General features: G+C 47.0%; 6 protein-coding genes across 6 annotated transcripts; 2 read left to right on the top strand and 4 right to left on the bottom strand.

The window, feature by feature from the left end:
* Window positions 1-460: 460 nt before the first annotated feature.
* Window positions 461-1,483, bottom strand: FTJAE_800 (kinase subdomain protein; the record flags this gene model as incomplete). Its single annotated transcript, XM_037354771.1, has 1 exon — window positions 461-1,483. The coding sequence occupies one exon, from the start codon at window positions 1,481-1,483 to the stop codon at window positions 461-463; it is 1,023 nt and encodes a 340-aa protein (XP_037212097.1).
* A 725-nt stretch (window positions 1,484-2,208) lies between these two features.
* On the bottom strand, window positions 2,209-3,948 carry FTJAE_799 (heterokaryon incompatibility protein het-E-1; the record flags this gene model as incomplete). Its single annotated transcript, XM_037354758.1, has 1 exon — window positions 2,209-3,948. One exon carries the CDS (start codon window positions 3,946-3,948, stop codon window positions 2,209-2,211), a length of 1,740 nt encoding a protein of 579 aa, XP_037212096.1.
* Window positions 3,949-4,941: 993 nt separating this feature from the next.
* Window positions 4,942-9,180, top strand: FTJAE_798 (transcriptional regulatory; the record flags this gene model as incomplete). Its single annotated transcript, XM_037354747.1, has 9 exons — window positions 4,942-5,369; window positions 5,423-5,442; window positions 5,565-5,668; window positions 5,723-5,808; window positions 5,873-5,956; window positions 6,002-6,800; window positions 7,061-7,098; window positions 7,451-8,524; window positions 8,583-9,180. 9 exons carry the CDS (start codon window positions 4,942-4,944, stop codon window positions 9,178-9,180), a joined length of 3,231 nt encoding a protein of 1,076 aa, XP_037212095.1.
* A 23-nt stretch (window positions 9,181-9,203) lies between these two features.
* FTJAE_797 (d-amino-acid oxidase) lies at window positions 9,204-10,457 on the bottom strand (the record flags this gene model as incomplete). The annotated part of the gene is made up of 5 exons (XM_037354736.1): window positions 9,204-9,498; window positions 9,553-9,956; window positions 10,009-10,207; window positions 10,254-10,373; window positions 10,429-10,457. The coding sequence occupies 5 exons, from the start codon at window positions 10,455-10,457 to the stop codon at window positions 9,204-9,206; spliced, it is 1,047 nt and encodes a 348-aa protein (XP_037212094.1).
* Window positions 10,458-11,177: 720 nt separating this feature from the next.
* Window positions 11,178-12,370, bottom strand: FTJAE_796 (esterase lipase; the record flags this gene model as incomplete). The annotated part of the gene is made up of 3 exons (XM_037354725.1): window positions 11,178-11,476; window positions 11,531-11,828; window positions 11,876-12,370. The coding sequence occupies 3 exons, from the start codon at window positions 12,368-12,370 to the stop codon at window positions 11,178-11,180; spliced, it is 1,092 nt and encodes a 363-aa protein (XP_037212093.1).
* A 381-nt stretch (window positions 12,371-12,751) lies between these two features.
* Window positions 12,752-14,790, top strand: FTJAE_795 (peptide transporter ptr2; the record flags this gene model as incomplete). The annotated part of the gene is made up of 9 exons (XM_037354714.1): window positions 12,752-12,898; window positions 12,961-13,016; window positions 13,067-13,194; window positions 13,251-13,542; window positions 13,594-13,692; window positions 13,752-14,001; window positions 14,054-14,214; window positions 14,293-14,508; window positions 14,562-14,790. 9 exons carry the CDS (start codon window positions 12,752-12,754, stop codon window positions 14,788-14,790), a joined length of 1,578 nt encoding a protein of 525 aa, XP_037212092.1.
* Between the last annotated feature and the right edge of the window lie 5,839 nt (window positions 14,791-20,629).

Below are 20,629 nucleotides of genomic sequence, written 5' to 3'. Positions count from 1 at the left end.
TGCCACGGTATATACCAAGTAAGAATAACGAAATAGCTAAAAGGAGGATATAAATCAACTGGTTCCTTATATGATAAGTAACTACTCCGTAGAATAAATGCAAAAAGCCAAATCTAAGTATCCAAGGGTGGCCTCATTTCCCACCTTAGTATTATTACGTGGACCAATCAATAGGCCAAATCGCTTATTTGTCCTGCAATGTGGCTGGCTGAATATGCAACTTAGTCGATTATTTGCCGCGGTTACCGAGCAGGTCACCGAGATGCTAAATTGAAACCGGAAGTTCAATTGGCTGCCATCGTTACCACTCGTGACGCAAGGGACTTTGGTCTTTTGCGAGCAACACCTTTAGCTGACAGGGTGTGAAATATTGGGTTAAAAGATATAAGTGTGCACATATGGAGGAAAACAAGTGACGGCCAAATATTGAGGGGAAATAGATGGCCCCTTGATTGATATTCTAGTTGAGAACGTACTCTAGCATCTTCTCGAGAGCAAAGCAATCACCTTCCATTGTCCCGACAAGGGTCCTAGGCACCCATCCCTCCGTGTAACCACCACCAAAATCAATAAGCCAAGCATCCTTATTTACATCAATGAGGATGTTATCCGGTTTGGCATCTCCCCAAGTAATTCCAGCATCATGCAGTTGTCCAATAGCCTCCTGAATTTGTGCAGCCCATCTCTGCCTCAATGAAACTTCAGTTCCCGGTAGCACTGCACACGAAAGTGTCATACGCTTACAGTCAATATATGTAAGTAAAAGACCAAGTATTACACCTTCATTGTTCCGCACTAGGCCGTGGAGGCGTGAAATCTTCACTTTGTTGTCAAGTTGTGCTCTTTCGATCTTCCCATATGTATTTAGCTCATTTTTCAGAGACTGCGTATCGCCGCGGCGGGCGAGCTTAAGAAATGTAATTATCCCGTCGCGCAAAAGAACTTTGCTCGGCGTATGAGAAGGCGGACCGATCACTTTCTCAGGAAGAATCTGTACCTCAGAAGGATCAAAGGACTTCCATGGTGCACAGAGTTCATCAGGAACGGAAATGCCGAATGAAGATTGGTGTTCGGCGTCTCTGTCTAGCTGCGGTATACGCTCATCTGAAATCGCTTGGAAGGTATAGACGAAAGTTTCGGGGTTGAAAAAGCCGTCCAGGGTCCGTGGTGCTGCCTGGTCTGGAGTGGGCAATTCCAGGAAAATAGGGAGCAGAGGGTCGACAATCCAATCCCAGAAGTCCTCGACAGCCACACCATCTAGCTCAAACTCTTCGGCGACTTGTAAGAAGAAGAGATAACGCTCTTTCAACTTGGGCGACTCCGAAAAGGTTTCGGCTGAGAGATTTATAACAAAGCGTTTATCATTGCACATAACCACCAGCTCTGAATCGGTGTTTCTATCGCTGAAAGTGAACTGGACCACACTCCATATTGGTGGTGTCTGAGGCGGCGATTGTGCGTTGTTAGAAGTCTCAGACGTCATATTGCAAACAGTGTATTAATCTGAGTTGTCGTATATCTTGGATACGGGTCGGTGATTGTGTTAGCTGTGTTCCCAGAGCTTTGTTTAGAAGCGGGGTCGAGCTACTGGCCAACGAGTCATTATCACTTTAAACGGCACAAGCTTAAGTTAAGCAGTATACCTGCTCAACATCAGGGTAAAAATATGAAGTCATGATTAGCGAGGAAGAGTTCACGTGATAGAAATTGACAGAATGAAGGCGGACTGGGCTGAAAGCTATACATTGGTCGTTCCATGACGGTTGACCAAGATGGTTTGTAGCTAACGGCGTTGTGTGTAACGGCTTGCCGTTCGATATCACGTAAACCGCGTTGTAATTCCGAGTGAAATTAAGAAATTGATGTACATCCTCAACTGTTGAGACTGATGGCTGAGAGCTTATTCCTGCAGACAGAACTTGGTGCTATTCTCAACCATGTTGGCTACCATTGACTGTTTCCGTGGATTGCTTTTACCGAATGACACTGGTCTCTAAGTCAAACTGTTCACCACCCGGCCGACCCCTAAATTGACCAAGGGGATATAAGCTTCACGGATACGTTATAGGAGCACCACAATGTGACAGACGATGTACCATAATAAGGATCTGAGTGAATTAAGATTCGGGGTTCGCCATCAAATATGTTGGGTGCATTGTGCCTCTTCACCCTTTGTGTCTAATGTCTTAGTTGCCGAAGCCTAAGAGGCTAAGGAACGAGAGCTTGGACAAAGTGGCCTTTATAGAAGATCAAGAAATAACAGCTTCTAGAGCCCCACATGACATCTATAGCTCTCTCCAGCACCATCGTTAGGTCAAACTCTTGACTGTAGGAGACCAGCGGCCTGGTAAACCTGTCAAGCCTGATTTGTTGAGTCCATTGGCGCAAAATACCCTCCATGTCGCGAGAGTTCGGTGCAGATCCACTGCTCCAGCGACGAAATAGCCTCTTCTCTGATGGCAGCTGAATGGAGGTATTGTGAGTTACTTTGCTCGACAGTCCACCAAACTCAACTGAAGCATTGTAAGCGTCGTCTTCCAGGCCGGCACCAAGTAGGAGGTTGGATACTATCGACGATGGTCCGTCGTCGTATTCCATCATGATTGCACCGACCCCAATACCTCCCTCGTCAACCTTCAGCGTGATTGTGCCTACTGCTGAGTCCAAACCGACATCTTCTCCATGCAAGTGCTCAAATCGCCATTTTGGCTTCTGACTGTTTCTGATAGGGTGCCCTGCAAAAACGGGCAGGAAGTGCAGTATTCGTTCATCATCAAAGTCGGGGATTGATTCATTATTCCGGCCTTCTTCGCCACGGAGGCGAAATTTTCTTGTCACAATAAGGGCTTGAGTTGAAACTTGCCCCACACGAACTTCCGATATAGTCATTGGTCGAGGGAGGGATGGGATACGCGAGACGTGGAGCAAGTCCCCTATCCTGTGACCCGCTACCCTGATGCATGCAACTTGTCGAGGCATATGACCTAAGCGTCTCGAAGTAGCTTGCAGCACAACGACCCAATTATCAACCCTGTGGGTACTGATTGACGTGATCATGGTAGGTAACTGAATTGACAGCCCAGCATTGGTCATGGAATAGATTGAGATTTCGTGACTGATGGCTGGACAGAAATCCCCAGCGGCCTGAAAGGTCGTTGGCCATGGAGCAAGAAGACTACCCCAATCCTTTGGGACATCCTCATTCCACTCCCAGCAGAAAATAGTGTGATCATTGCTGGTCTTCATGATCTCTTCCTGAAGGCGTACAAATGCTCTTTCCCCTTCCCCATACAGCAATGGCATATTGATATTAAATATGCCAAGCATACAGTATGCCATATCTTCGGTTCGCGTCGTCGTCCTCTTTGATAGCCAAGACATCCTCTCTGCGATAGAAGCACCGTGTATGTTCCATTGACCGTCTAGATATTCTTGACGAATCTGAGTAATTTGTGTAACCAAAAAGGTCAGGGATCCAACGTTTCTGCAAATTTGGGACCAATCAGCAGCATGAAAGATCAGATTTTTGGGTGCTATAAGCTCTTGCAGTGTCCAGCCTCGAGTAAACCAGCGACTTCTCGCGATTTGAGAATATAGTACGTCCTCGGGTTGATTTGCGGTAGGAACATCAACTAGGTAGGCAAAGCAGACTTCTGACTTCTGATAGTATGCAAACATCGAGTTTATCGCTTCTGACAACTCTGCTGAGCTGCTCTTATCGATACAGTTCGTATCAACCCAGAGCCACTCTAACCTGTACTTTAGAGCTTCATTACAAGCACCCCGTATCTTCCAATATCCAGCCTTCCATATGACTTGCTGATGGTTCTGCCAGTCTTGAAAGGTAGCTTCCTGGTTGCCCCAAACATGAGACAAGATCGCATAAGGCGGCGTATTTTCGTTGAAGAACTCATGGAGTTCCAGGGTTTGCGTGTTGATTAGCCGCATTGGGGATGAATAAAGCAATGAAAATCTGTTGCAAAAGAAAGGCACAGATACCCAGCATCTCGGCACTGAGAAATTGAACTATATATGATGGAGAGCGGGGTAAGGCATAATCAGCTGAGTCTGCCTGACAACGGTTCCTGCACCTCTGATTTGCTGGCGATGTAATTCGCGTCACAGCCTTGTTTGTGGTTTACTCTCCCATCGCCACAGCCATTAGGCTAACAGGTATCAACAGCTCAAGGCAGTACGCAATATGTATGGGGAAGGCACGGCTCGACCAATCTACGATTATATCAGTATTAAGTAAGTCATGAAACTTATGAGAATTTGGTGGGTGAACTTACAATTAATATTTCAGCAATCACAACTGTAGTTGGTCTCTTCACATGATGTTGCGTGGGATGAGCCCAGGCCTTCTGATCGGCCTGATTGGGCCCACTGCATGGTCTAACTTACGTTAGGCAGCTTGGCAAGGTCAATCTGACCACCACCTTCGGTTAAATCAAGCAAGGCTCTTTCAATCAAAGCTGTCATGCTCGTTATGGCCAACCTGTGCTCTGTAAAACAGATAGCTCTAGATTTAGGCTAATAGCTAATGCAGAGGGTCAGCGATCCAATCCCAGAAGTCCTTGATAGCAATGCAAGGAGAAGCTTTCGCCCCAAGATCATCTGAGACACTCCATCATCGGACCCTCCTCGATGAGATCTGAGACCGTGAGCCGTTCTCTAATGCAAGGAGACATTTTCCCTTGCGGTGGTCTCGCTACGATCTTCCATGCTTAACCTAAAATGCTGTAGTATGATTCACGACTTCCGGGGAATAGGAGGGCAGGGCCACACTGCTGATTGTAATTGTGAAGACATAATAGCTTGCTCCTAAGCCACCCGATACTAATACCAAGCAATTCCTTGATAATAAAAGAGACTTGTGTTTCTGGACTTGGTCCATTGTGACTTTCTTTATCGCACCGGCATCCGGGAGATAACGACACCATGGATACGCCACCAGTCACCATCTACAACCTCCCAACTAGCCCAGCCAGGTGGGACTGGGTTGGAGTATTCTACATTGACTTTTGCGTCGTTTGGACCCTCCTGGTTCTATTTGGTATGGCATTCTGCTGGAAAAACCGCACCAACCCATTACTCAGACTCCGCGGCCTCCTTCTTTCATTCTCTGCCATTATTCTCCTCCACATCTACTGGATCCTCGGCCAGATCGTGTACACAGTCGGACCTACCATACCTGTAGTTCTGGCATACGACATACAATATTTCTTTATGGGAATCTGGTTCCCTCTCGGCATTGCTCTTTTCCACGCTAGCAACAGCCGACTTCTTCATGTAGCTAAGCTGCAGAAGAAGTATAGCAGTGCAGGCTTGAGAGACCAGTTTAATGCGGCACAGCCTTGCAATTCTTGGTTATATCGGTTTAGATGCTTGGAATATACTAAAAAGCTATTGGTCCTCACAGGGATTGGTATGGTCGTTCAGGTCAGTTATCCTTGCATTGTCATAGTGGACTAGGTGAAATGCTGATTGAGACGAGTAGGTTATCCTAACACTCGGCATGTGGTTAGCATGTCGCAAATACCATCCTACCTATGGTATTCCAGGCACCGAGATCAAGAGTCAGGCACTTACTGAGCAAATAGTTGAGTTGGGTCGGGGTTGGGAATGGTGGCCCTCTGTACTCTGGCAAGTAGTTTGGACATGGATGGTGAGAACCTTTCGAGCTGATAATATTGTCCCCGGCTGACTTTTCTTTCGTCAGGTTGCACCCTTTCTGCTTTGGAGGACATGGAATATCCGCGATGCTACGGGGTGGCGAACACAAACGATCGGCTGCTGCCTCTCCAGGTGAGTACCTAGCCATTTGCACTATACAACGCATTCGAGCCACTTTACCAACAGTAATCAACAGCCTACACGCAACACCTATGTTCTTGACTGCAAGCTATGTACCAGCGTTCGCGCCTGTCAACTTCTACTTCCCCCCAAGCTCATGGTAAGTTCACAAATGCCCATACGACCAATCACTGACCAAGTCTAGGATTCACGTCTCAATCTTTCTTATCGAGATCTTTGCTGTTTTCGTCCCTGCATTCCAAGTCATCAAACAACGTGTCCTCGTCAAGCGCATCGAAAGTCTGAATATTGAGTGGTATGCCGCCTCCTCAACATCCACTCTCCGAGAGCTCAATGATCTACGAAGAGGTTCTCAGGTAGCTACTCGTCTCGGCGAAAAGGGAGGATATGAATCGTCAGATCAAGAGATGAAAGACACCCTTCTGACAATCAGCGCCTTCAACTACACCCTGAACAGCAATCCCGGACCCCTACAAGACTTTTCAGCTCTGAACGACTTTTCAGGAGAGAATATTTCTTTCTTGACTGAGGTTACTAGGTGGAAGATCTCGTGGCGTGCAGAACCAGACGAGACAGACGTTCGAGATGCGTATAATGCTGCACTGGATATATACGCCACCTTCATCAGTCCTCGCGATGCTGAGTTTCCACTGAATCTTGGATCAGCAGATCTCAAGTACATGGAAAAGATGTTCGAGAGAGCTGCACGAGAGACATTTGGACAGGCGAACGTGCATCCAGCTATACCGTTTGAAACAACGACGTCCCTCGAGTCAGCAACCACTTTAGTTATGGAGAGACCTAACTATAGTGGGATCATCCCTGCCGAGTTCGGACCTAATGTCTTCGATTCCGTTGAGCAACATATCAAGTATCTCGTTTTGACGAACACATGGCCAAAGTTTGTCAAGGAGATGCAGTCACGGAGGCGATCTGAGGAAACAACACGGAGTGGTTATTCGGCTCCGTCCGAGACATCTATTGTCAGTCGACTTTCAAATAAAATGTCCAAACTCTTCCATAATATTGGCTAATAAGGGCTTGATCTCTACATACCTATCGTTGATAGTTAATTTCCAATGCTAAAAGATTGATAAATATGATTATAGTACCATTGAGAGTCTACTATGTAATGATTGTATCGCTTCCTGATTGCCCTTCCGCGCTCTCACCGTGAACCTCATTCCTCTTGCCGTGATATGTTCCGTACCAGCACTATAAATGCATGCTAGTGAATGACTAGGTCTGTCATCTCTGTCCTGAGTCTAGCTTGACGCCAATGTTAGTCTCAAATTGGGCCAGATCACGTGCCGTCTCGAGCTTAGATCCGATCGGTTTAGTCAATTCTGATTCGTTATTTCAACCTCCTTCTTCCACTTCTCATGATGCGTAAATACATGAGCAAGCGGCAACGACCCTGCGACTTTTGCCGATCTCGGAAAACGGCATGCCGGATCGAGTCCTCCCCTCCATGCCGGTTGTGCCAGCAATACGGGAGAGAATGCACCTTTGTAGAGGCTGCGAGACCTCGGAAGAGGCAGCAAACAGCCGAGACCAGCCCTGGATATCATGATGCAGAAGATGCAATTGGGCCATCAAATGGGGTTATGGAAGAACCTACTACATCATTTAGCCCCGATGACATCTCCCCGGCGGAATCAGGCGGCTTTCCCGACATCAGCATGGATTTTCTTCAAGATCTAGACATGGACGGCCCTGAATATCAGTTCATGTTCCAAACACCAGATAACAACCCTCCATCCACCGCAAATGAGTCACCAGATGGGTACAGCAAGATATATCCGTTGTTGGATGGATATGAGAATATTCACCCAGAAACGCTTGGGCTTAGTGGAGATATGGATCCTTATCTGCTTCAGCGATATCAATCAGATGAGCACGGTACATTCAAATTCAAACAGCTCGCCATAAGATCAGTGAACAGCAACCCACCCGTTCAGTTCCTAATCTCACAGCCATCTCTGTTTGCTCAAATTCGAAAAGATTCCGGACATACTGGCGCGTCGATATCATCACAGAGAGCAGAGCTTGAGAAGGCTATCTCACCAAACATGGGCAAGCGATTGATAAGTCTTTACACCAGATTCATCGCACCACATTACCCAATATTGTCAATCGACTTTCTTCCAGATCCTGCGACAAGTGCGCCTTGTTTGCTAGCTGCTATCTACTCAATTGCACTCCCTTTCGCCATGTATGACGACCAACTCTGCATTGACATGGCGTATGACTCACCTGATGCCGAAGACCTGGCCCATCTCATCAATACCGCGATTGCTTTCGACATTCACTCACCAAATATTGCCACTGTTCAAACCCTCTTCTTACTTATAGCCCGACCGTCTTCAAACCCACTCGTGTCAGATGCATCGTATCGATGGACAACGATGGGAACGCTTATCTCGGCAGCTACAAACATTGGGCTGCACCTTGATCCCTCCCTTTGGAATATCCCATCGGCTCAAATAGCTGCTAGACGCAGACTATCATTCTTCATCTTCGCGATGGACAGGTGGTTAGCAGCCGCCTTAGGAAGGCCACCTCATATCAATCGCGAGAACTGGTTGGTGGACGAGCTGTCGGCTCAAGATGAACTTGCTTCTGGCCTCGATGCATCGCAGTGGACCAACATAATGGCCTTCTCAGCTCTCACATCCTGTATCACAAATACGCTTGATCGGCTTTAGTAAGTCTTGAAGCTTTCCTCCACCAACTCTCGTTATTTGAGGCTGACACATCTCTAGCTCTCTTCGATCATCGAGTCTGAGACAGAGGCCAGAAGAGCTACAAACAACCGTGTTTGAGCTTTCAGGATCTTTAGAACGTATTCAACCTGATAGAGCAAGCTCCTTTGATCCCGATAGCGACAAGTCGATGCCTGGAATGGCCATAAAGCTCGGCTACTATTACACACAACTACTAATACTACGCGCTGCCGTTCACACCCAAGATTCTCACCCTTCAGCAGCCAGCACTTCAGATCAATGGTCGCCACGCGAGAGGCTGAAAACAGTTCTGGAACGATATTCTGACTTCCTCAAGACATTGAAGAGTGACGAAACAGCAGAGCACTGGCCCCCTTGGTGCCAAAGCGCATTCTCGTCCCTCTGTTTCGCCATGTTGTTCATGTTTGTCTCAGCCACTACATACGAAGAGGCACTTTCATCGATGAAGCTTCTCCAAGCAACACGGAAGCAAATGCGTCTCAAAGCCAATGCTTTCGTAGTCATCAGACTGGGTCTACTAAGGATGGATGCCATATTCTGGCGCGGCGTTGATCAAGTTCTCAAACTGGAAACGCACGTGAAGCTTGCGTTGGATGCGTCAAAGCAGACAACATGAAATTATAGATCTATATAATTTGCTTACAATCTTGATCTGGTAGAAAGAGTGCTTAGAATATCCTCGATGCTCTTGACAGCATCCAATGCCATACCATATCCAGCTTGGAAGCCTGTACCACCAGCACCATAATTGTGCACAATCACGCGTCTTTCTCCATTGACGGGGATCTCATCGCGCTCAATTCTTGCGCCACCCTCGCGAGATGGTCGCATGCCCGCAAACGCAGCCAAGACCTCAGGTTCCTTCTGCTGAAGCTCTTTGCTTAGCTCCGTTGTTCTTTGAAGAATGGACTCGCTTTCAGAAGAGTACGTTGCGCTATCACTGTCATCTTATTAGCTGCCTTCTAAGCTTGAGTACCGAGAGACTTACTCATTGCCCTTCTGCATGTATCCTCCCAAAATTACATTGCCATTTGATCCAGGTCTCGGAATCACATAGGTCTCGTAGTCCTTCCCGTGACGCATGACGTTGGTACTGACATGCGATGCTCGAACGAGAAGGACTTGACCTCGAGTGGGATAACACTTCTCATCTTGCACGCCTGCCAGTGTCTTTGCTGCATTACCCGTGCAGTTGAAGACGACCTTCGTGGAAGGGTTGTTATATGCCTCATGGATGCTCCCGAGCTTTCGTCGGATAAATCGTACGCCGTATTCCTCTCTCAGCTTCTTGTACAAGTACAAGCAGTGAGCTGGCGCGTTGACGGTCAATGTGGTGAACTCACAGCCGAACTTGGCACCATCGGGAAGCTCTTGGGCAGACAGAGCTCGGAACTGGGAACTTTTAGAACTCTTTACGTAGTCAGTGATCTTGATCTTTACTCACGTCATCGAGATAATCCGCCATAGCCTTGATCTTGTCATGCGGGACGTTATCATCCCAGAACTCAATTGAAGGTGTCCTCTTTACGAAAGAGTCATCAGAGTCATCTGCAGCCAACTTCTTCAAGTGCGCATAGCCGTGGCGATCCCATTTTATCGCGTTGGCGTCAGTGCCAGAAATGGCGGAAAAGTTGCACCCAGCCCTGGTCTGTTAGTACACGTCACGGCTTAAACTCGTGAGAGACTTACCAGGGAGATGTGTATGATGGTGAAGTGTCGCCGGGGAGGTACTCGGCTATGACTGTGATGTTCTTTCCGTAGCCTTGCTGGGAGAGAACGAGAGCGACATCTAGGCCAATGATTCCCGCCCTTGAATCCTGTCAGTTACAGGCCACTGCTTATGGCTTACGATGGGACAACTCACCCGACGATGACAATACTATCAGACGCCATCCTTGATCTTGGGTTATCTAATTGACAAATGGATTCAAATGAGAGTATTGATTAGATAGAAGAAGTTCTTGCTGCGAAGGGCGCTTGAGATTTATCTTAGGCTACTCAATCTTTTCATGATGCCAGGGCTATCAACCGCGGACAAGTCCGATTTCGCCTAGCGTCGGCCAACCCTTGCCTGTCTCCATCGGCGTTGAGTATGATTGGTGGCGTTCGCACAGTTGGCCGCGGGAAACAACCCCATTGAAAGATTGTTGGATCTGGAGATATGAATCGTACGATGACTCAGTAACTATCAACACGGCGACTGGCGAAACGGATTGTAGACTTGGAATAAGAAAAGAGAAAAAGCATTGATGCGATTTACATGGGTCACTCTTTAAAACGTGGCGAGGGCAGGGAAAAAAAACTCGTGATTCTAATGGGGAATGATTAGGAGCTTTAGATAATGTCACATAAATTTAAAACAGCTTCATCGAAATTGGGGTTCCTTTTCCTTTATTTTAATATCTCAGATTAAAATCTGATACTTTCTCGCTCCGCGCGGTTTGGCCGACAAGCGATATACACAATATCAGCCATTGCGCTGTAGGGTAGTCAGTCGCACCGGGGACCCAGCGAGTTAGCATTCTTCTAGTTCACAGCTATTCGATGAGCAATGGTTTGTCGCTCACAATACACTGCAATCTGGGTGGAGGTTGTGTCAACATACTTCGTGATCTATGGACTTATCTCATGTACACTTCTTAGTAGCTCAGCTGTATCCTCAATGAACTCAAAGGCCTTGGCCAATCCTCTTTCTGGATGATTATAATGCGCAAAAGCATGGGGGCAACCCGCATAGCGCTTTATAGTAACTTCATTCCCTCCATCCTTCAACAACCGTCCATAGTACTCTCCTTCGTCTCTTTCCAGGTCAAACTCTGCAGTTACAATATGCGCCCGAGGCAGGCTCTTGAAGTTTGGAGCGATTACTGGCGTGAGAATCCACTCGCTGGTCAACTTATCCTCAAGCTCATCTATTCAACACTGTCAGTACCATCTTCTCTTAGAGACAAAATGATTGTGCTTACCAGCGTTCTCGCCGACGAAATATTTCAAGAACCATTGTTCTCGCCCGAGAGGTCCCCATGGAACGCCCTTCAGTCTCAAAACACTGTCATATGGACAATTCTCTGCCGTGAGTTGTTTTATTTTGGAGCTACAATAGCGCATGTCCGTGGCTGGGACAATCAAGAGCTGCAACTTGATGTCGATGCCCTCGTCGCGAGCAAAGTGGCCCAGAACGGCAGTCATGTGACCACCTGCAGAAAGACCGCCGAATGAGACGCTTTTCGGGTTGATGTTAAGCTCAGTTGCGCTATTTATGGTCTGTATCCAGTTAGCGAAGTACCTGGGAAAGTAAAATTCAGACTCACCCATTTTACAGCATCCCAACAGTCATATATGGCTGTTGGATACTTATACTCCGGGCCCATACGATAGTCAACGTCGATAACCTTGATGGAAGCCTTATTGCACATATGTCGACACCACGCCGCTTCAGACTGAAGACCCCCTAGCACCCAACCTCCACCGTGAAAGTTCAGATGCACTGGAAACGGCCCAGGTCCCTCCGGGGTATAGATTCTCACAGTGATCAAACCTTCTGGTTTCGTAACTGGGATTTGCCTATCTTCAACATGGAAGACTTCTGGACCTTTGTATGTTGGGTATGTGAAGCTGTATTTTGCGGGATTGAGGCGATACTCCTCGATGCTGACTTCATCTGCCCGAACCATGGAACTTCCATGAGTGTTCCATAGCTTTCGCCATTCTGGGTCAAGGCCAGGGTATTCATCTGGTCCTATCTCCAAGCGCTTGAGGCTTAGAAATGAGGTTGCCTCTTCAGTTGCTGTCGTGGTATAAGACATGGCTAGATAACGAAGATAATAGTCGAAAACAACAAACTTCACTAGATAAATTCCATTAATACGCCCTTTTTTAAGAATACTTATTTTATCTCCCATCTAAACCGCCTCCAACATCGGCGTCGCTCCTGATTGGCGGCGTTCTCAACGCCGATCAACCACGCTATCTCCCAAGATAGCGCTAGATAGGCCGTCAAACGCCGCCTATCAGAACCCACAGCGACGACCCCGCGTTATCTCCCAGCAGGATGGGTCTGTCGGTCCGGGGTAAGTTTCTCCAACTCATGATGTTTATATACAGGGCGTCGCATCCCGAGAAATGAAGAACCCACCATCATACGAGAGTCGAATCATTTCTTTGTTACCTCCACAAAGTTTGAGAACATGACGACTGAAGTCAACATGGAGAAGAAGATTGAGAGCAATGCTGGTGATGCAAAGAGCATTGCCGGACGGGAGGAGCAGTGGCGAGGCTTGAGGAGGGTTCCGGATAAGTTGCCCAAGATTGCATTGTTGATCTTGGCTGTCGAGGTAAGGCCAAAGACTCATGGATGATTGAGAGATCGGGAATTGAGGTGACTGACACCATGTAGCTCGGTGAGCGATTTACCTACTTTGGTCTCTCTGGACCGATCCAGAATTACATCAAGTTTGTCACAATCACGATACTTCACCTCTTATGATACTAATAGTGCTTAGCAATCCGTATGACCCAAGCTCCGACCTTCCAGGCGCTCTTGGAAAGGGTCAAGCCGTCGCAACAGCCCTCGGCAACTTCTTCAAGTTCTGGGCCTACGCTTCAACAGTCATCGGCGCTATCGTCGCCGGTAAGCCTCCCAATCAACCTCATGTAAACATCCAATGTATAACCGAGATTATTTAGACCAGTATCTCGGCAAGTTCAGAGCCATCTGCTGCGCATGCGTCATCTATGTCATCGGCCTCGTCATTCTTGTCTCGACTTCAACACCTACAGCCCTCCTCAATAACGCTGGACTCGGTGGTCTTGTCGCTGCTATGATCACCATTGGTCTGGGCACTGGCGGAATCAAGGCGAATGTTACGCCTATGTGTGCTGAGCAGTATCAGCATTCGCATCCTGTCCTCAAGACTCTCAAGTCAGGAGAGGAGGTCATCGTTGATCCGGAGCTCACTGTTCAGCGGCTCTTCATGTGGTAAGACTTGTCACCTCAATCTTGGATACGCAGCTGCTAATCAAGTTCAAGGTTTTATTGGGTCGTCAACATCGGAGCTCTTTCACCGCTCATCACTGTCAATGTTGAAGCTCACCATTCGTTCTGGCTAGCTTACTTGGTTCCCTTAATGTGAGTTCTATCTCAGTTGCCTGAATTACATATAGAAAGTTGCTAACTACTTTGGACAGTGCCATTCTCATTTCTGCCGCTGTCTTCATCTCGGGTCGAAACAAGTACATCCGCGTCCCCCCAGTTGGCTCCGCCATTCTCGACGCCTGCCGCACAACTAGCATCGCCATCAAGGAAAAGGGGTTCGATAATGCACGACCATCAGCCCTTAGAGCAACAGGTCACAATGATAAATACCCATTGGTCAGCCAAGAGAGATATACTGATGAGTATGTTGGAGATGTTCAGCGGGGACTCAAGAGCTGCAAGGTGCGTGACCCGTCTCATAACTTCGAAGATGAATACTTACAGAGATACCTAGATGTTCCTGTTCTTCCCATTCTACTTCATCTGCTGGAACCAGATGTGGAACAACCTCATCTCCCAAGCTGGAACCATGGCTCTCCATGGAACACCAAATGACCTTCTCCAGAACCTCGATCCCATTGCTCTTTGCTTCTTCATTCCGTTCCTCGACTGCAAGTATCCTCCACATCTCAACATCTGCTATTCCTAACAAGACGCTTTAGTGATTGTGTATCCCCTACTACGAAAGTACAGAATCGACTTCGACCCCGTTACCCGCATCTTCATGGGTTTCATGTTCGCCTCAATCTCCATGGCATACGCCTGCGTTCTCCAACACTACATCTACAAGTCACCACCAAACAGCATCCACGTCTGGATCCAAGCACCATCCTATATCCTCGTGGCGTTTTCTGAAGCTTTTGTTATCATCACAGGTCTCGAGCTCGCTTTTACCCAAGCTCCCAAGAAGTAAGCCTACACATTCCTTGCATATCGATGTGTGACTGACTGTGACCTTCCAGCCTCCGATCTGTCATCTCAGCCCTGTTCTGGTTGACCATCGCCGTTGCTGCTGCGATCTGCATTGCCCTCGGTGCAGTCTCTCAGGATCCATATCTCGTGTGGATGTATGGAGCCGTAGGAATTTCAGGATTTGTTGCTGGTTGCGCATTTTACGCTTGCTTCTATAAGGGGCGGAAACAACATCTTTCCCGAGACGAGATTGTCATCGAAGGCAGTTTAGGGAACTAGAATTTTTAAACCTGTATAGATAAGGACCTCAAAATAATATTTGCCGTTTGATGTCTTATGCGACCCGACTAAGATTTCGTAAGAAGATTTCCCTCATCATGAAGAACTACTGTATCCAGAGGAGACGAAACCTGGGTTATTGGTTCAATAGACCGCGTGATGAAAGGACCATCGCTCCCGGAGCTCCTGATACAATGTCCATTTGACTGCAGCCTCCGCAGCACCTCTCGCGTAAGTTGGCGTGTATGAGGCATGCAAGATACCGTGATTCCTACACAGAGCTCGATGTATGACCAAAAGATGACATCGTTCCCATTTTGGGCTAAAATGCTATGTCAGTATATACAAACATGAAAGGATTAGTTTGCTCTCACTTGACTTGCTTACATCGGTTATGTACTCCACCATTTTGTATAGCTTGAGAGCGCAAACAATAGTTAAGCTAAACGTGAACTGTTAGCGGTTTCTGCTCAGGTATCAAATTATCTTTACTCACAATATGCCAACACTAAACATTGCTATCACGCCTAGCTTCTTGCCGATCTTTAGCCCCAATTTGTATAGCTGAGAAATCGGTAAGAGAATCATCCAGATATCGAGGAACAGATTCAGACAAGCCTGCACCAGCGATGGCCACGATATATAATGCATGGCCTCTCCGACCGTTTTGCTTTCCCATACTTTCCATACCGCCAAGAGCACAGGTGCCTGTATCAAAGTGAGCACTATAAAGGTCAGTCCGAGCAAGGCATTGCATGCCACGGTCCACTTGACCACTCTCCGAAAGATTTCCTCTGGAAAGATCTGAAGATACAGAAACAAAATGGAGGCTTTTATGCAGGTTAGGGCAATGTGATAGAGTAGTCCGAATGCAAAAAAGTACTGAATCTTGTCAGAATGACATACGAAGAACCGAAGCGGGGGACTTACTCTGAAAAATGTTGCTACTTGGCGATGAGAGAGGTTTGCAAAGTCTTTGCCTAAACCTTGTTCCAACACTGTTGATAATTAGTGGGTAACGTCCTACGGGAGCCCGGGTTTCCACTAACACAATTGGTAGAACACGCAGATAGGAATCAAGACGGCCTGGCAACAATTAGTGAAAAGTCTTGCCTAGTGATTTACATTTTTCTTGCCGCAGATACTGAAATGAGTGTATCATCTATGCCCCAAAAGGTCGGCCCAAGGATTTTGCATATGAGTCGCAGGACGTAAAAGACAACGGCCAGCGCTGTCATGGTTATGCCAGTGACTTGGAACTCGACGTATTGGTCCATCGGAGGGATACCACAAGCCTCCTTAGAAATGCGAGTAAATTCTGCGGTATTGATGTTAACAGCCTGTAGCTCATGAATCGCTAGCCGAGTGTGAAGTCGTTTATTACCCATCGTTTCGGCAAAAAGACATCGGTTGGCGACACAATCGCCCAGCACCCTGGCAAACGCTTTGTCGTGGCATAGTTCGGCTTGAGTTTTAGTCGAAAACGCCGGGTCGCTGAAACTCTGGAGTGCACATTTGACCTAATGTTGTCCGTTAACGACAGATGGAGAGAAAGAAAGAGGGAGAGGATGAACTGACGCCGCACTCAGGTGCATTGCTTATTGAACTAATTGATTGAGCAAAAGCGCCACAGAATAAACAAGCCCAGAAACCGAGAGAAAGGAGACCAAGCATGCGACAACCCTTGGACATTTCGGCGGATGCTGACCTGTTTGAACAAAGCCCAGTTCGCAACAGGGAATAAACAGAAACAGAGAAAAACCGGAACTGCCCTTTACATTATAATATTTTGCATTTAGTGACAAATGCTCTGAATGATAGCGCCGTGGCTTCGTATAACAAGCCATTAAAAACCGGAATTGGTAACGGGCCACGAGTCGAGATCTGGATCGTGGCTTGATGGCGGACACGAACTGCTTCGATCAATCGTAAGGCTGTAGAAAAAAGCTTATCTTAACCAATAGTATCCCCAACTGGGCTAATTTCTAGAGGCAGAAGCGTAGAAATTCGTCATGCCATTCCGGTCAACAGAGGTGTGCAGATCAAACAGCGCCCGCAGACTTGACACCAGTAACTGCAGGCCCCGAAGCACTATCATATAATGCCCCGACTCAATAAACGGCTTACGACTTACTGACATGGAGAACCGTTTAATTAGAGTGAGCAGTGCATATTAACTTAGAACGTTACTTCGAACAGTCCTAGCTCCAGAGCTTGACTTGAGTGCTGTTATAATGTGCTTCGAGGAAATGGACCTAGATAGTTTCATATGTTTTCAAGTACTGTTGATAGTTCAAAGTGACCCAGAGTGATTTAAAGTAGTATAGACTAGAGCAGGTACTTGTCAACCTGAAGCTATCACGTGCTAATAAGAACCGGTCGGTACTTGATTGTTTTCGACATGATATTAGGTCAATTCAAGTCAGTAAAGCATCGCAAAGAAATTACAAAACAATTATCGGAGCCGAGAAAGCTTTGTATCCACCTCTACAGACAGATCTGGAACGAGTAGCAACCCATTGCCGGCCTCAGCGTGTCCAGAAGCCTCTACGGTGTCATAAAAATGTGGCTTCACAAAGTGACAGCGGATTAAAGCGTCAGACATATTCTGACATTGCCAACGCATAACTGCTATCTGACTGTAGATCACGATCGATGGATCCAAATCCATGTTCCCGGTCCCGTGAATCTCACCTTATATGACCCGTGCGAAGGAGATTTGAATGAGCTGAACGAATGAGAAGATTTTTGTACCTGGCTGAGCCTCGTTTCGATCAAGTAAACGGGCCAGGAATTACCTAACAAACAGCTAGAGACTTGGCTTCCGCTGTATATTCTCCGTACACTACAGAATGAGAATGAATCCTGCCCCGCTCGTGATGTAATACAAAGAGTTTAATGGATAAGCTTCCGATAATGGAAAGGAACCGAGATGCAGTGCATCAGTATAAATGCCCCTCTTTGTCTTACAAGTATCAGACTCATCAACTCACACCAGCAAGCTGCTTCAAATCACCCTATACATCTTACGACTCGAACAGCTTCATCATCATACACTCAGCCTGTGTAAGCTTTCCAAAGATCTCAGCACTCCCCAACCAACAATCATGGACTCTCGTCACTCTCCTCCTCGCTTCCTCAGCTCCAACCGTCTTTGGTGGCAAGGGTAATGCCCCACGGGAAGCAGGCGAGAACTAGATTCTCTGCCGGAATAAGCTCTCAGCCACAAATCTCAACTGCAAATAACACTTCTAGCCCATAACTTAGACATCGATACCACGATAACTGATCAATGGCTATAGCATAAAGCTGATGAGATAAGAACCTAAATGAAATAACTGCCTGGGAGGTTCCTACAATGACTGCGTAGCGAGGAATAATCAGCTGTGCACAGGTGAATGCTTTGGTCAGCCTACTGGTGGAGCTGGTGCCCCATGTTACACTTATTGCACCATTAGAAACCAGCAATACTGCGCTGGCTACTGCATGAAGATTGTTAATGGTGATGACTGCATCAAGAGCTTCAAGGAAATGGGTGCTACGGGATCTGATGAGCAACTCAAAGAGACCTGTAGTCAGGAAGGTAAAAAGTGTCCGAGAACCTGGAGAGAGTTTCTGTTTACTAAAGTGGCTGCAGGTGACATGTAGTACTGCAACTGTGAATCTTAGTCGTCGCGTAGGATTCTGGTAGATTAGGTTTCACATGATACCCAGTCAAGGTATAACGGCATGCTCTTGTTGACTAGAACGCACAATACAAACATCAAGCCCATCTTCACACATCCCTCTGATTGGAAGTTAATATAACACTTGGCCGATTTGTGGCCGCAAAGTTAGAATTTAAAGTGGAAGTTAATATGAAGAACCGTAAATGGTGAAGAACTGCGATCCCGACCTAACTAAAGTTCGCTGCTCAATATATGCTCTCGGCTAGATACATCAACCGCAAGGGAGATCCAGTCCAAAATTTAGACATTGCGTCACAACACATGGCCAGTTGCTATACGATAAAAGTACATATAAACTTTGTTATGATACTCTATTAACCAGAGCCATGGCCCGGAACTGTAGCTTTAGATGTACGCGCAAGCTGAACATTATTTATAAAGCCAGGGTGACCCTCAGCAAGTCAACGAGCAGAACTCTCTCAGGAATAAAATCTTCTTCGACTCCTCATATGTGACTTCCATCACTACCTCGTCTTGTCCAACTGAAAACGCCGATAAAATGGTCGACTGGCACTCGTTACCTGCCGAGATCCGTTGCATGATCTTGGAGGCCCTGACAGCACACAACGGAATCGGACTCTTTGCTTCCGTCTCGAATGAATGGCGAACCTTCATCGAACAGAGGAACTTTTCACATATCAGACTCCACCCCACGTGTCTCGACCACCTCGAACAGCTCAACGACCACTACAGGAGGCAGATTAAGCATCTATGGCTCAATATAGAGCTCAACGGATATACGTGTCGATCATGCCGAAAGAGAGAGTCGCCCACATTGTCGTATTCCATCGCAGTGATCCTGAGACAAGCCATCACCCGGCTATTCTGCATCTTGACGACGTGGAGAGAACCCTTGACTCTGGAACTTAATGTTTACTGCCCAAGCGACTCCCAGCACTGGTTCAAGAATAGTTACTTCGGAGCTCCTGGCGAAGATAAATTCGAGTGTCGAAAACCTGGCGACAATCCCTTTCACGATCCCCGTCACGGATGGGTTCAAGGCAGGGTCACTGAAGCGCCACCAGATGATGCTCTACGACGCCCTTTTGGACTATCTGAGTTGAGATTCAAGGAGGGTCTCCCTTCAGTTAACGCCGTGACTAAATTCGTCCTACGTCGGCAGTGTCGTCAGCAGTTCGATCCTCATGTTATACGATACCTTTGGTCAAAGCTACCAAACGTGTGCGAGATACACTACGAACTCTGGCAGTCACACATTAACGTAATACAGCAAGTGTCAGATATGGGTAAGTAATAAAATAAAATGATGTTACAATGCTGACAGAACAAATAATAGATTTTGTAAGAACAATCCAACATATCCCAGCAAGCGTTACAAGAGTCACCATATTCGAAGATTTTAATGAGAGTTTCCTGGAATTGTATGCACTTGGTAGAGGCATTTTGCCATTCTTAAATCCAGGACGAGTCAGGCTTCCTTTTCGCAAACTGGGCGGGGCATTTGCCTTGCGAAGCCAGAGGCTTGAGCATCTTTCCGTCGCTTTCATGATCGATGCCCAGCATTTCTTCGACGCGTGCCAGCCAAGTTGGAGATGGACTCGGCTAAAAACTCTCACATTGACACACCGAGCTATCTCCAAGGCCAACGTCCATCAGACCAACAAGCTCTTCCAAACTGCGGCACAGGTTGCACTCAACATGCCTGAGCTTCAGACACTGACTATATGGCACGGACAAAGACGAGAAGCTTGTGCTTTCACCTACCGTAGAGAGCATGAGTCGATATACTGGCAAGGCACAAGAGCCGTGAGGCTGGAGGCGAAGACTCTTGAGGCTTGGGAGAAGTTAGCTGTCACACACACTGGCAGAGTGCTCACCGTTAACTCAGACCTGTTCATGGAGAACATCACGTCTCATGGGGACGCTATTCATCATTTGGGTCTGCATCATGTCGTCGACAGAGTGTCGCTACAGCAAATACGAATTGAGAACCGGGTCTCTTGGATTTGAGCAACTAGAAAACTTTGGTTTGGCGATATATTTTGGCTGCAGTCGTTAGTCTAAGCGAGTTCAGCGATGTCATAATCGCGCACAGATGAAGTTCAGGGAGTTATACTTATGATTGATTGATACTTAAAGCTTATGATGCC

The sequence above is a fragment of the Fusarium tjaetaba genome (genome assembly GCF_013396195.1).
Source record: "Fusarium tjaetaba strain NRRL 66243 chromosome Unknown NRRL66243_c0000019, whole genome shotgun sequence".
Lineage (NCBI taxonomy): Eukaryota > Fungi > Ascomycota > Sordariomycetes > Hypocreales > Nectriaceae > Fusarium > Fusarium tjaetaba.
The sequence above is the reverse complement of the archived record's forward strand: the minus strand, read 5'-3'. Positions and strand labels throughout refer to the sequence as shown.